Genomic DNA, 14,077 nt, shown 5'->3' with positions numbered 1-14,077 from the left:
TCCACCCCCACACACATTTAAAAGTCCAAGAAAAAAGGTAGTGGCATTGGCAATAATAAAAAGAATTTCAAATTGGAAATTCCTATTCATAAATTCCATTACCTGGATTTTTTTTTTTGTTTTTTTGTTTTGAATACGGAAAAAATGTTCGATTCGAATCAAAATTCTTTGATAAAAATTTTATCCAATCAATCAATTGATCCGATTCCAAATTGTCGATATAAACGTTTGATTTGTAAAAAAATATTTGAAAATCAAAATCAAAATGACAATGATAATGGTGAACAACAACAACAACCGAATGTTTTTGCATTCGATCAAGTTATTTTTCGTCAAAAGTGTTCATTTCAATTTGAACTTTTGGATAATTTGTATGTTGAATTTTTTTTTTAAATTTTTATCATTATAAATCATTAATTCTTTTGATTGATTTTGGATAGAATCATTCTTTTCAAAGCAAATAATCATCATATTTTATATCAAATTAATACAAAATTTTATGATGAATTAGAACAAAATGGTTTTGTTGAAGAAATTGCCAATCATATTGATCATGATATTTTACAACAACAACAAATTATTCGTTGTCAATTTTATCCATATGATCTTGGATTATATTCATCATTATGTCGTGAACGATTAAATATTTATGATACAATTCGACAGGAATTGATTCAAACATTACCCATACGAAACAATAACAATCGAAAACAATTCTATCAAATGGATTGGAATCGTTTAACATTTGTTTCGATTGCTTGTAAGTAAAAAAATTTTTTTTTGTAATTTTTGTTTTAATCAAAAATTTTATTTTTCCAGTGGCCTGTGATAATTCTGAAACATTAATATTTGATCATCGAACCAATCATACATCATTATCATTGATTATAAATGATCCATGCATAAAAAATAATGAAACAACTAAATGTCAAACAGTTTATTGGTCACCACAAGATGAAAATGGTTTGTTTATTGGAACTAGAGCCGGTTCAATACATTTTTATGATATTCGTCAAACCCGTCGACCATTAGCATCACATTTATCATCATATCTGTATAGACATCCAGTTGTACATATTTCAATGACACCTGATCATCAAAATTTAATAACAATTTATCCAACATATCAAAATATATTTCGATGGAAAATTAACCGGATGAATCAAATGAATCAATTTCTTAAAGAAATGCCATTGTTTATTGTTCGTAACAAATCATCATCAACAACAAATTTATCAAATGATAATAATTCATTATTGTTTAAAAAATATAAAAACTTTAATGATATTCATTTTCGTTTTGAACATATGCAACCATTTATAACAAATGAATATCTAACTCTTTATAGTCGAACTATGAATGGAAAAATTGAAAATATCAATTATACATTTAATGAAACGAAAAAATATGTTGATGAATCAATTTTAACAAAAAATACAAATTTTTGGCCAAAAAAATTATCATTATCCACTGTTGATAATAATTTTGGTCATCATCCATTATCAACATTATTTTATGGTTATCGTTCAACAAACCAAGGGGATGAATCAATGCCAGCATTATTCTATAAAGCTAATAATGTATTTGTAGTACGGCGTTTACGATTAGCAAATGATGATGATGATTTTAAACAAAATTTTCGAAAACAACAACCAATGGAAAACGAAGACAGGTGGTCAAGTGATTCAGAATAGTTTTATTGTGATAACGTTTATTTAATTTAAGAAGAAAAAAAATTTTGAAAAACAAAAATAACATTTTCTATTTCGAAAATTGAACAGAAAAACGAAACCTAAACAAAAAAAAAACAAACAAAATGAACACCTAAATGAGCTCGAATCAAAGAAAAAAAAGAAGTAAAAATTGATGGTTTGTTAAATGAAATGATTGATGAAAAAAATGACTAGAAATGTTCAGCAAAAATAAATTTTTGGTTGTTTCAAAGTATGAATATATGGTTATAACAAATGTTGTTGATCATGGTTATCATCATTATTATTATCATGATGAATGACAGAATCGGTAGTAGAATTATTTTCTTTGGTTTCATCACTATCTTCAGTATCATCAATGAAATTATCCAATGGTTCAATCACCGGTAAATTTATTGATAATTTTTTCTCCAAATTCAAACGATTTATTAACATTTTTGATATTAATGTTTGATAATCGGTTTGTAGAAAAAGTTTACGTTTCATATCCAATAAATGTTGTTGTTCATCTTGTCGATTGATTTCATTTTTTGTTTGCATTCTTGCTAATTCTTCCGAATAATAATATGGTGTATCCAAATAATTACGAAGATATTCTGGTAATGATAATTGATGAATTTGATCACGACGAACAAATTGAAGTATTACAAATCTATTTTTCATTTATAATTTAGATTGGAAATTAACGAAACATTTTTTATGGTGGATTATGAATATTAAACATACCGACAAATATGCTGTAAAGATTGTACACGTTTAAATCTTGATACTGGATAAAGAAGTTGTACACGAATTGGCCCGAGTTCTGGACCTAAACGTAAAAAAAATAAAAATTGTCCACTACGTGAATGTTCCATAGCACTTTCAATAAAATCAACAATGGTTGATGAACGAAATTTTTTCAATGAACCAAAACTAAAATTTCCTACAAAAAAAAATAATGAAAAATTAATGGAAATTCTTCTTTAAAAAACAAATTCCAAACCTTGTTCCTGTTCAATACGAACATGACGAACCATTTCATCAAGTTTAAATGATAATGAAAATATATAATGTTCATCGGATGAATCACGTACTAAAAATGATCCACATGGTTCGGATTCTAATAATTTTTCAGCCATTTCACCTGATATTGGACCCCAATACCAACCACACTAAAATACAAAACAAAACAAAAAAAAATCAAAATCAATTTTTCTACTCAAAGCGACTTACATTTTTCACTCGTTCAATACTCGAAACATAATCTAAATATTTTTGTCTTTCATATTCAGACATTGATTTTAATTGTGATCGTGTAATTTGTAATGATGATCGATATCTTAACATTGGATGATGATGATGATTATCATCATTGTCATTGATTATTTGATCGGATCCAATATCATTTATGGAATTATCATTATCGTTTTCGTTATTATTATTATGATCAATAAATAAATTTGTTGCCGGAACTGGTGGTAAAGCTCGTTGAATGAATGGTGATGATAAATGTTGTTGTTGTTGAGATTCAGATCTGGTCGTTTCGATTGGCTGACGTCGTGTATGTCGTCTTCTTCGAATATTTGAATTATTCTGAGTAATCGGTGGTGATGAAGAAGATGATATATTCGATGAATGATCAACATTGTTAGTTGTTGAATAATCACTTGAACAATGACCACCACCATTGATACAAGGTGTAGTTTTATTCAACAAAGTATCCATAAAATTTTTAATCTTTATTTTAGCATTATGAAGACCATGATGACCGGTTCCCGAAGTTGATTTGTTAAGACCAACATTTGCTGTTGTTGTTGAAACTGAACGCGATTCTTGACTCGAAGAATGTGAATTTCTTGTAATCAATCTTCTTTCAGGCGATCCAAATGCAATTCTTCTTACTTCTTCCAATGTCATATGAATTGGTTCTTGTTGTTGTTGATCATAATTTCTCAATGATTTTTCCTCATCGACATGATTAATGGTTGATGTTACATCATTATCATCATCGTTATCATTATCATTATGTTCAATATTTTCCATTGAAATTGGATTTGAATAAGGATTCGATACAATCATTAATAATGGTTCACTTAATGAATTTGATTTTGATGATTGTTGTTGTTGTCGATGATGAGATAAAACTTGATGAAATGCTGATGAATGATTTGATTGGGATGATGATGATGATGATTCTATTAAACCAGAATGATGTAATCCTACGGATGTTGATGGTCTTGGTGGAAAATAATTGATATTTGGATGAATAGCTGTTGGTTTTATAACACGAACTATTGATTTATTATTATTTGATTCAATATTTTGATTGATAATCAATTTTGAATCATTACATGTTGAAATCATTATTTTTGGTGATGTAGGTGATGAATATGATTTGGTTTGATGAGATAATGATGATCGATTTAAGAATTTCATTGGCTGCGAATCAACAGAATCTTGCAGATTTAATGATTCTATTGATTCTAAATCCGAAACAGAATCACCATTATTACGATCCAGTTTTTCATCATCATCACCATTATTGATCAATAAATCATCACAGATATTTGATTTAAATTCTTTTGAATTCGAACGATAATAATGATGTTGGTGGTTGTTGCCAAACATGAGTAATTTTTTCAATCTTGAACAATTTCGACGACGATTATCATAATAATCATTATCATGGTTGTTATTTTCGGTTGTTTTTGGCCGTTTAAAACGAAAACGAAAACGTATTCCACCACATTGATTATTATTATTATTGCTGGTCATTATTATTGGTGAACAACGTATCTGATCATCATAACCATTATCATCATCGATATTATTCGAAGATTTGGATTTAAATTTCATTCGAATTAAATTCATTTGTTGTTGTTGTTGCTTTTTCTTCTTCTGCTGATGATCATCATCGTTATTATTATTATTTTCATCACCATTATATGAATCGCATTCACCACCACCATCATCACAATCATCAACAGACAATGATTTATGATTGTTTGTCATTTTAAATGTTTCGAATAGAACGAAAATGATGTGTATTTGAAATATGGCACACAAAAAAAATCCTAAAACATTTTGTTGATGTTTAGGCCATAAACCTTTCAAAATTTTAAACGAAACAAAAACAAAACAGAAAGATTAGTAAATATTATTTTGATATTCAGAAAAATTGAGAAGCTGAATATGGGATGTATGATTCATTCGATTCGAAAAAAACTTTGGTTATCCCAGCAAAAAAAAAACAACACTATTTTAACAACAAAAAAAGGTGTTCCAAAAAAGGAAACAAACAAAAACCAAAACGGGTTATTTATCTTCTTTTTTTTAAAATAGGATTTATTTTTTTTTTGTTGTAATAAAAATGAATCATTCAGAGTCAGTCAATTAAGTAAGTAAATATTACTGTGGACAAAAATCAACTCGAACAAAGTGGGGGGAAATGATAAAATGCTTTTTTTGTTTTGTAATGGAAAACCAAATATGGAGATGTTTGTATTTTTCGAACGAAAAAAAAATACTTTTGTTTAGTTTTTTGTTATCTTTCTATTTACCTGAAACAATACGATAAATAAATAGAAAAATTTTATATTTTTTGGTTATAATTACTATTTAAAAAAATAAATAAATAAATAAATATTTTTACAAATTTGGCAAGTTGTTTTTACTTATTTAGCTAAACTTTTCATTATTATCATTATCATTTGACATTTATTTTATTAAAAAAAACAAAAAAAAAAAAATTAGAATAATTTTCAAAAGATAATTATAGGTTTTTATGAAATTCAATCATGAAATGAATCAATTAACATATATGATGCACTAACTAACTAACTAAAATTACCGAAACAGAATTTCACAAAACAAAAAACAAACAAAATCAAAAACATTATACTCACTTTGTTAGATTCGAAAAAAAAACGTTTTTCAATGTTGAAAAATAGATCACCAAAAAAAAAAAAAAAACAGATTTTCAAGATCAAATTGATTCGATTCGATCAATCAATCAATCAAATGATGTCGCGTTAGAAGATTTTTCACATTAAAACACAAGTATAAACACAAATCGAATATCAGTTTAGCTTTTTAGTTTGTTTGTTTTGTTTTGTTTTGTTTTTGCCAGCTCGCATAAATATAAATATTGAAATCGGATCGATGTTGTAAATATTGTTTGCTTTATTGGGATTTGGATGCGCGTGATTTCTATAGTCGATCCAAAATCGAGAAGAGAAAAAAAAAATTGATGTTATTCGAAATGAGGAGGATGGATGATCGAACAAGGACAATTTCTATTCGTCCTCCTCTCTCATGACTATTTCGACAGAATTGGGAATTTCGAACGATTCTTTTAAAATGGCTATTTTGATTCAAAATGGGGAATTTTTGTAATTTTTTTTTTCTGAAATTTTTATTAACGAAATAAATAAAAACAAACAAAAACACAAAACAAAACACAAATAATAATCATTTCTTTTTATTATCATTATTATCCAGAATCGATTCTACGTCTTGTTCCAATAATTTATTTGGATCAACATTATCCAAATTCGGTATTGTATCATTTTTTTCATTTGTTGTTGTTTCCGATGATGTTGGCGTTGCAATCGTTGATAAATTCTTTTTAGCTTTATCAATATTTGAAATTAAAATATTAAATTTTAAATCACGATCAGTTAAACGTTTTTGATTGATACGACAGCCATTCGTTTCATTGAAAATTGATTCAAATTCATTTAGAATTTGTTCCTGAAATATGGAAAGTTTTGGATAAGAATTCTGTTAACTTTTTTTCTAGAGAAAAATCTGATTCCACTTACCAATTTTGTTCTATGTGATCCATCCGAAACAGTTGAAACAACTTTGACTAATGTTTCTTGGCCACGTAACAGAAATCTTTTTACTTGATTAATTTTTATCTGTAAATCATGTTCACTCATTTTGGTTGTAAATGATAGAATTTTCGGAGATGTTTTTCGTTTAATGAATTCTTCTTCTTTATCCGTATGATCAGTATCATCACCATCATTGCTATCATGAATTTTATCATTTTGATTTTGATCAGCAACAAATCTAGGATCAGCAAATTTCATTGACATAAATTTTTTAGCTGGACTTTCCGTTTTGATTAGAATTTTTTTATGTTTTTGTGCCAATTTTTCCGCTTCAATCAATGTCATCAGACCGAGTAGACGATTTTTTTCATCACGCAAATAAACTTTAGGTAATTCTGGGGTTTTACCACGAAATTTAACTTTTTTATCTTCATTATCATCGTTTGATTTAAGTGCCGAAACATCGGTTACATCAATTTCATTATTATTACGTGAATTTTTTTGCGATTGTGATGATAGATATCTTTTGGAATTTTGAATGAATGGATTTCGGTTATTCAATCGATTCGAATTGATGATAATATCGGTTGCCGTCGTCGTTCGAACGGGTAAACAATAATTTTGCCATTGACAAATCGAAAAATAATGATGATTGAAAAAACGTTTATTGATAAAGGTAAACATTTTTTTTTTCGTTTTCAAAATCGAAAATCGATGGCGATCGATTTCAAAATCAATTTTTCCAGTTCTGTCCTTTCTCGAATTCTCTCTCTTTGCTTTTTGTAAACAAACACTGCAGCAGCAAAAATATCCGTTCCAAAAATTACGTAACCAAATTAGAATGTAAACAAAACTCGAGAATGGTGGGTGGAAAAATCGAAATTTTTTTTTCCAGAATTTTCAAATTTCAATAAAATTTTAAAAGAAATAAAATGTCCGAATTTGTTGAATATCATGAAATAACGAATCGTTTGAAAAAACGTTTCAATTTGATTCGTAAACCAAATTTAAAAGAATCATCAGAATCTTATCGTAAACTGGCACAACAATTAACATCGTATCCAAATTATTCGGGTTTTTGTTTATATTCAGCTTCGAAATGTGAACATCAAATTGTTGGATCATTAAAAGAACAATTAAATCAATCGTCAAGTTCATCGTCAATTGGTGACGCAACAACAAAATCCGATTCCCATTCGCAATCATCAAATCGATCATCATCATCATCATCATCGAATCGTTCGAATCAAGCATTAGAAAATCTTTTATCCGAAGCATTATGGATTGAATTTCAAACATGGCTAGATACAGCTCGAATGTTTAGTCAAATTGATTCAATTGAAATGGATTTAAATGGTGCAATATCGGCTTATGCACATGCAATACAAACTTGTCCATCACCACGTATTCTAACATTAGTTTTGATTGAATTAGCTGAATTTTATAGAAAAAATGAACGTTTTTATGAAGCTGCTGAATCATTTATTGAAGCCTGCCAATTTCGTGATGCAATTGATTGTTTGATTTGTGGTCATTTTTATCAAGATGCATATCATTGTTATCAGGAAATGTTTAAAAAACAACCAAATTTTGAAAAATTTTCACATCTTACCGATGCAATATCATCGGCAAAAATTTCTTCGACGAAATTGTCTTCAACAGCAACTTCAAAAGCAAATCCGTCATCAATTCTGCCACAAAAATCATCGATTCTTTCATTGTTCAAAAAGAAACAACAAAATTCCGAATCAACATTTATGAAATCACCAACCGATGATTTATCAAAACATTCGAACAATCATTCGAAATTTCCACCACATAAAGTGGATGGAAATAATCCATTTGATTTTTGTGAAAATCAATTAACAATCGATGATTATATTACATTTTTCTTGTTACGACTTTATCTTTATGATCCGATCAAATATGAATATCCATCACCAATTATACCGATACCTAAACATTCAATATTAAAACAATATGAATATGATCAAAATTTCAAAGAAGAATTAGATGATGATGATGATGATACAACAGAATTCTGTACGGATCAGAATAAAAATGGCTCATCATCAAAAACATCGAATCAATATTTATTAAAAGCATCTGAATTATCATTACCATTTATCGATATGATTAATAGTTGTTGGTTAGATCGTTCGATTGATGATGTTTTGAAATTAAATCAACTTTTAGAAACATTATATTTATCATATCGTAATGAACTACGATCATCATTAGATAATGAATATTCTGATTATGATATTATACAATTACCACAATCAAATGATGAATTGGATGATGTTGTTGATGATAATAATGATAATGAAATGATAAAAACAAAATCAAAAGAAATATCTGGTAAAAAACATGGTGGTGATTCTGAAGATTCAGAAGAAACTGAATTTGCTGATGAAGATAGTAGTTTTTCATCGATTTTAGGACAAAGTACACGATATGATTCAAAAGATTCATCGGATGATGAACAACAACAACAACATAATGATGGTCAAAAATCATTGCATTTACATCCAGGTAAAACGTTAATGACGGCGGGTTCATCAGGTGGCGGTGGTCCAACTAGTCCAGGATTAAAATTATTAGAAACCGGTGAATTGGATGATATAAGTGCACGGTTAAATTTTCTGGCAAATCGAAAACCATCATCGAATTCGAATGTTTCGAACGTTTCGAAAAAAGAATCGATAGAATCGATACTTGAATCCAAAAATCCAAATATAGAAATTCTTATCCGGAAAAAATTGGAACAATTTGAATTCGATTGGATGGATAAAAATAATATTGTTTCGAATGAATCAAATAATGATAATAAATTAGAAGAACAATCGTTTGTTGATCAAGATGGTCAAGATGTTGATGATCAAGATGAAAAAAATGATTATTTACGACAAGAAATTGCCCGAAAACTGTATCCATTATTAAATTCAAATCAAATACAATTATTGTATGATATTTTAAAGGAGAAAGAATGATTTTTTAAAGTTGAATAAATAATAATTGATGAAAAATTTTTTTGATTATGATGATGGTTGTGGACGAAATTTATGATAATAAGATTTAGTAAAATCAATCATAACATCAGGCATTGATTCAAATATAAGGCCATTATATGTTGCAGGTGATCCACTATAAATACCGAATGCAGGTACATTTATACCATGTGGTATAACCGAATTATCAGCAATATAACAACCATCTTTTAATTTACAATATCGTCCGATTACACAATTATTTCCAATATAAACATATGAACCAATTTCAGCTGCATTAACAATTGTATCTTCACCAATATAAACATGTTCACCAATTGTCATGGGATTGAATGCAACACTATTTAGATTTAATCGAATTAGAAAAAGCGAATGGATATCAAATATGCACACTAACCCTTTGGTAAATTTTTTAAATGGTGGTCGTATAACAGCATTTTTACTTATTACACAATATCGGCCAACTCTAACCGAAGCTAAATCACCACGTATAATACATCCTTCTTGTACGATTGTCTAACGAGATAACGAAAATTAGGAAAAAGAACAAAATTAACACCTGAAAAATGAAAACCTGAAAACCTGAAAACCAACCTTTCCAAGTATCATAATACTTTGTGGTCCACATAATACAGATTTTCTACAAACTTTATTACCGGATGCTGTTTCAATATAATCCATTTGATTATAAAACATATCATTAACTTCCATTATAATTGTTATTATTTCATTTGAAACAAATTTAAAAAAAAAATCAAATTAAATTTTTTTTGTAAAAATAAAAATAATTTTTACAAAAATCGAACACAACATATACTGAAACACTATTTACACCCATGGATGTATGAATTGGTCGTAATCGACAGAAACAAACGAACAACAACAACAACAACAAACACTCCTTTTAATCATTTAATCCAAAACAAGATAACAGCGTAGATCAAAAAAGAGGAAATTTTTCGTTTTTAGTTTTCAAGAAACCATCATCCCAACAATTTTATCTTCCTTTGTTTCGACAACCGAACATGAAGCATATTTGAATTGAGGGAAAAAAAAACTTTCGAACTTTTTGAAGAATATTCTTTCGTTGTTGTTGTTGTTTGAAAACATCTGTTTACAAAAAATATTTTCTTTGTTTTTTTCGAGCATTTTTATTTCTTCGAATTTTATTTTCTTTCGGAATTTTTTTTTTTTATTTGGATTTTTAATAATTATAAACAAACAAAGAAAAAAAAAATGCTTACCGAAAATGATATTCAACAACAATATCCATTACATTGTTTAGTATGGAAAAATTCCGTCGAAGAATTGAAAAATTATCTTTCATTACATTCCAAGGTAAGCGCCATTTATAAACGAATTTTTCGCTCTGAAACAAAAAAATCATTTTTCTCTTTCCCCGTTTGATTTTCAAGGACGTAAATCTTGAACAAAAAGATAATCGTCAACGAACACCATTAATGTTGGCCACTGCATTAGATCATAAAGAATGTATACGTATTTTATTGGATCATAATGCATTGGTTAATGTAACGGATTATAGTGGTTTTAATGGTAAATATAGTATTCGTCGACAATCAAATCAATCAAAGTTTTCATCTAATTTTTCCCCATTTCTTTCCATTCATACGATTCTAGTTCTACATGAAGCAGTTACAACCGCCGATCCAAAACTAATACGTGATGTTTATCTTCGAAAAGAATTGCAACGTATAAATTCATTATTAATTGATGGTATTCCACAATTATTATCCAAAATATGTGATACAACAGATTTTTATCTAGAAATGAAATGGGAATTTACATCATGGTTTCCATTAATATCAAAATTATGTCCAAGTGATACATATCGTATTTATAAACGTGGTTCAAAAGTTCGTGTTGATTCTACATTAATCGGTATTGATGAAGTTACAAATGAAGCTATTATTGATTGGCAACGTGGTAATACATCGTTGATTCTTTCCGGTTCTGAAAATGGTTGTACATTTATTGAAATTGATCATAATAAACGAACAGTACAAAAACGTACAATGGAAATTATACGGCCAGATGAAGTGGATGATTTATTAGGCATAACGGATGATCAAATTGTTGATCGTTTAACCCAGCCAATCAAAACAATGTATATTGATACGGAAAAAGTGAATTTTGAACGAGCAAAATCCGGTTTCATTGGATTTCGTACCGATCGTATTGAACAATTTAATGGTTATGAATGTAAAGTTTATTTGGCACAAAATGTTGAATTTATAACTAAAACCAGGATTGAACATCTTACGCAAGAAGATAAAAAACGTTATAAAAAATTAAAAGATTCATCATCGTTGACATCGATACGATCGATTGTTGGTATACATGAACAAAATATTTTGAATCCATTTGAAAATGATTTGGAATATAATTCTAATCCGGAATTACGACGAAATCCATATCGTTTATCAATGGTTGATTATTTTAATCTTCAAAATAATCAAGATGATCAACAAGATCAACAGCGTGATATTGGATCGCCAAGAGAAATGAATATAAAAAAACAATATTTCAAGGCGAATATTTGGATGTCGGATGATTTTCCATTATCATTAAAAGAACAAATATTACCGATTGTTGATATGGTTGCTACATATAGTTCACATTTTGCAAAATTACGTGATTTTATTCATTGTAAATTACCTACAGGATTTCCAGTTAAAATTGGTAAATGAAAATTGGATTTTTGGTTTTCTATGTTTCCAAAGTGTTAATTTTTTATTTTCATTCTTTTTCTTGAAATTTTTAACAGAAATTCCATTATTTCATCTACTAAATGCAGTAATAACATTTGGAAATGTATTTGCACAAGATCAACCTGTTGATGGTGTACATATTATCAATTTGAACATCGATAATAATGATGGTAATCAAAGTGTTAATCGTAAATGTACAGTTGATGAAAAATGTTTTGAACCACCTGAAGATTATGAAATTTTGGGTAAGTTTTTCTTTCGTTGATTTTCATTATTCAATCAACAAATTTGTTTAACCCCTTCACCACCCAAATAGGTAATGATTCAATATTTTCAATGATGAATTTTAATAATCATCATAATGAAAATTCATCTAACCAAAATGAACATAATAACCATGATGATGATGATGAATATGTTAAATATATACTTAATCAATATAATAATGATGATAAAAAATCATTATTATCAGCAACGAATGATGATGGTAATGGTGGTGTTAAAAATAATAAACTTTTAGATTTAAAGAAAAAAACCGATCATCAAGAAAAGGATAGGAAAAAATCAAACAAAATTGAACCAGAATTATCAATTATGGAAGCATTAAATTATGATTCGGAAAAAGATTTACAAAAGTAAGTTAACCCTTTGGGAGAATTTTCTTAATTTTTTTTCCAATTCTTATTATAGAGCCATACAATTAAGCTTGATGGAATATAATCAGAAAAAAGATCATTGTCCACCAGAAACATCATCAACAGCAGCAGCAGCAGCAGCTGTAAATCAAACTTATGCAAATGGATCGATTGTTAAATCAAAGAAAAAATTGACAAGTAAAAAGCTGATTGATCAGTCGGATAATCTACCTATGATTGATGCCGATGATGATAAACCTGAGGATCAATGTTCATTGAAATCATCAACATCTTCATCATCATATCAAAGCTGTGATAATTCTAATAATAATGATGTTTCTGCCACCAATAACGATCATCATCATGATGGTGATGGTTGTAATTCAAATTCAAATGATGAAAATGAAGAAGAACGTCTAATACGTTTAACAATGGAACAATCAAAACGTGATCATGATGAATATGAACGTCGTCGTCAATTGGAAGAGGATGAAATTTTTAATCAAATTTTAAAATTATCATTAGTGGAAAAGTGAAAATTATAAATTACAAAAAAAAATCTTGCAAAAATTACAAAATCTTTTTTCGTTTTTAGTTTGTTTTTTAACGATTTCTTTTTCGTCATTTCATTTCCACAAAAAATTTATTTTAAATTTTTAGAATCATTTCTTGTTACATTATTTTTTTGTTTTTGTTTTTAATTCTGTATAGGCAAACTAAAAACATTTTTTAAAATTTTAAAAATTAAACTAAAATGTATTATTCAGGCAAATTTTTTTAAGAAAAAAATTAAAAAAATAAAAATTATCATTGACAACGACTATTGGCTATGACTGAAAGTTCAAGTTGAGTGAGGTTAGGTTGATGACTATGATGTGCTATTGACTATGACTGAAAGTTCAAGTTGGGTTAGGTTAGGTTGATGACTATGACTGGCTATGACTGAAAGTTCAAGTTATGTTAGGTTAGGTTGATGACTATGATTGGCTATGATTTTAAATTGTGGTTAGGTTAGGTTAGGTTGATGACTATGATGGGCTATGATTTTAAATTGTGGTTAGGTTAGGTTAGGTTGATGACTATGATGGGCTATGATTTTAAATTGTGGTTAGGTTAGGTTAGGTTGATGACTATGATGGGCTATGATTTTAAATTGTGGTTAGGTTAGGT

General features: G+C 28.1%; 6 protein-coding genes across 6 annotated transcripts; 3 read left to right on the top strand and 3 right to left on the bottom strand.

The window, feature by feature from the left end:
* Positions 1 to 71: 71 nt before the first annotated feature.
* Positions 72 to 1,884, top strand: LOC113796441 (uncharacterized). The gene is made up of 3 exons (XM_027346716.2): positions 72 to 371; positions 441 to 760; positions 820 to 1,884. The coding sequence occupies exons 1-3, from the start codon at positions 145 to 147 to the stop codon at positions 1,692 to 1,694; spliced, it is 1,422 nt and encodes a 473-aa protein (XP_027202517.2). The 5' UTR covers positions 72 to 144; the 3' UTR covers positions 1,695 to 1,884.
* LOC113796440 (uncharacterized) lies at positions 1,682 to 6,020 on the bottom strand. Its single transcript, XM_075822247.1, has 5 exons — positions 5,600 to 6,020; positions 2,928 to 4,801; positions 2,698 to 2,866; positions 2,439 to 2,637; positions 1,682 to 2,364 (listed from the first exon to the last, which is right to left on the bottom strand). Exons 2-5 carry the CDS (start codon positions 4,704 to 4,706, stop codon positions 1,959 to 1,961), a joined length of 2,553 nt encoding a protein of 850 aa, XP_075678362.1. The 5' UTR covers positions 4,707 to 4,801; positions 5,600 to 6,020; the 3' UTR covers positions 1,682 to 1,958.
* Positions 6,021 to 6,158: 138 nt separating this feature from the next.
* Positions 6,159 to 7,339, bottom strand: mIF3 (mitochondrial translation initiation factor 3). Its single transcript, XM_027346724.2, has 2 exons — positions 6,518 to 7,339; positions 6,159 to 6,446 (listed from the first exon to the last, which is right to left on the bottom strand). The coding sequence occupies exons 1-2, from the start codon at positions 7,214 to 7,216 to the stop codon at positions 6,165 to 6,167; spliced, it is 981 nt and encodes a 326-aa protein (XP_027202525.2). The 5' UTR covers positions 7,217 to 7,339; the 3' UTR covers positions 6,159 to 6,164.
* Positions 7,340 to 7,341: 2 nt separating this feature from the next.
* Positions 7,342 to 9,561, top strand: LOC113796435 (uncharacterized). The gene has a single exon (XM_027346708.2). It carries the CDS (start codon positions 7,465 to 7,467, stop codon positions 9,523 to 9,525), a length of 2,061 nt encoding a protein of 686 aa, XP_027202509.1. The 5' UTR covers positions 7,342 to 7,464; the 3' UTR covers positions 9,526 to 9,561.
* Positions 9,562 to 9,570: 9 nt separating this feature from the next.
* Positions 9,571 to 10,366, bottom strand: DCTN5-p25 (Dynactin 5, p25 subunit). The gene is made up of 3 exons (XM_027346710.2): positions 10,138 to 10,366; positions 9,941 to 10,059; positions 9,571 to 9,883 (listed from the first exon to the last, which is right to left on the bottom strand). The coding sequence occupies exons 1-3, from the start codon at positions 10,252 to 10,254 to the stop codon at positions 9,571 to 9,573; spliced, it is 549 nt and encodes a 182-aa protein (XP_027202511.1). The 5' UTR covers positions 10,255 to 10,366.
* A 118-nt stretch (positions 10,367 to 10,484) lies between these two features.
* Positions 10,485 to 13,728, top strand: LOC113796434 (ankyrin repeat domain-containing protein 13D). The gene is made up of 6 exons (XM_075822249.1): positions 10,485 to 10,881; positions 10,959 to 11,097; positions 11,182 to 12,243; positions 12,329 to 12,517; positions 12,589 to 12,907; positions 12,963 to 13,728. Exons 1-6 carry the CDS (start codon positions 10,780 to 10,782, stop codon positions 13,441 to 13,443), a joined length of 2,292 nt encoding a protein of 763 aa, XP_075678364.1. The 5' UTR covers positions 10,485 to 10,779; the 3' UTR covers positions 13,444 to 13,728.
* Positions 13,729 to 14,077: the final 349 nt, after the last annotated feature.

The sequence above is a fragment of the Dermatophagoides pteronyssinus genome, unplaced genomic scaffold (assembly GCF_027571235.1).
Source record: "Dermatophagoides pteronyssinus isolate colony J.1.1.1.1 unplaced genomic scaffold, Derpt_VIB-CSIC_2022.12 sq0016, whole genome shotgun sequence".
Classification (NCBI taxonomy): domain Eukaryota; kingdom Metazoa; phylum Arthropoda; class Arachnida; order Sarcoptiformes; family Pyroglyphidae; genus Dermatophagoides; species Dermatophagoides pteronyssinus.
The sequence above is the reverse complement of the archived record's forward strand: the minus strand, read 5'-3'. Positions and strand labels throughout refer to the sequence as shown.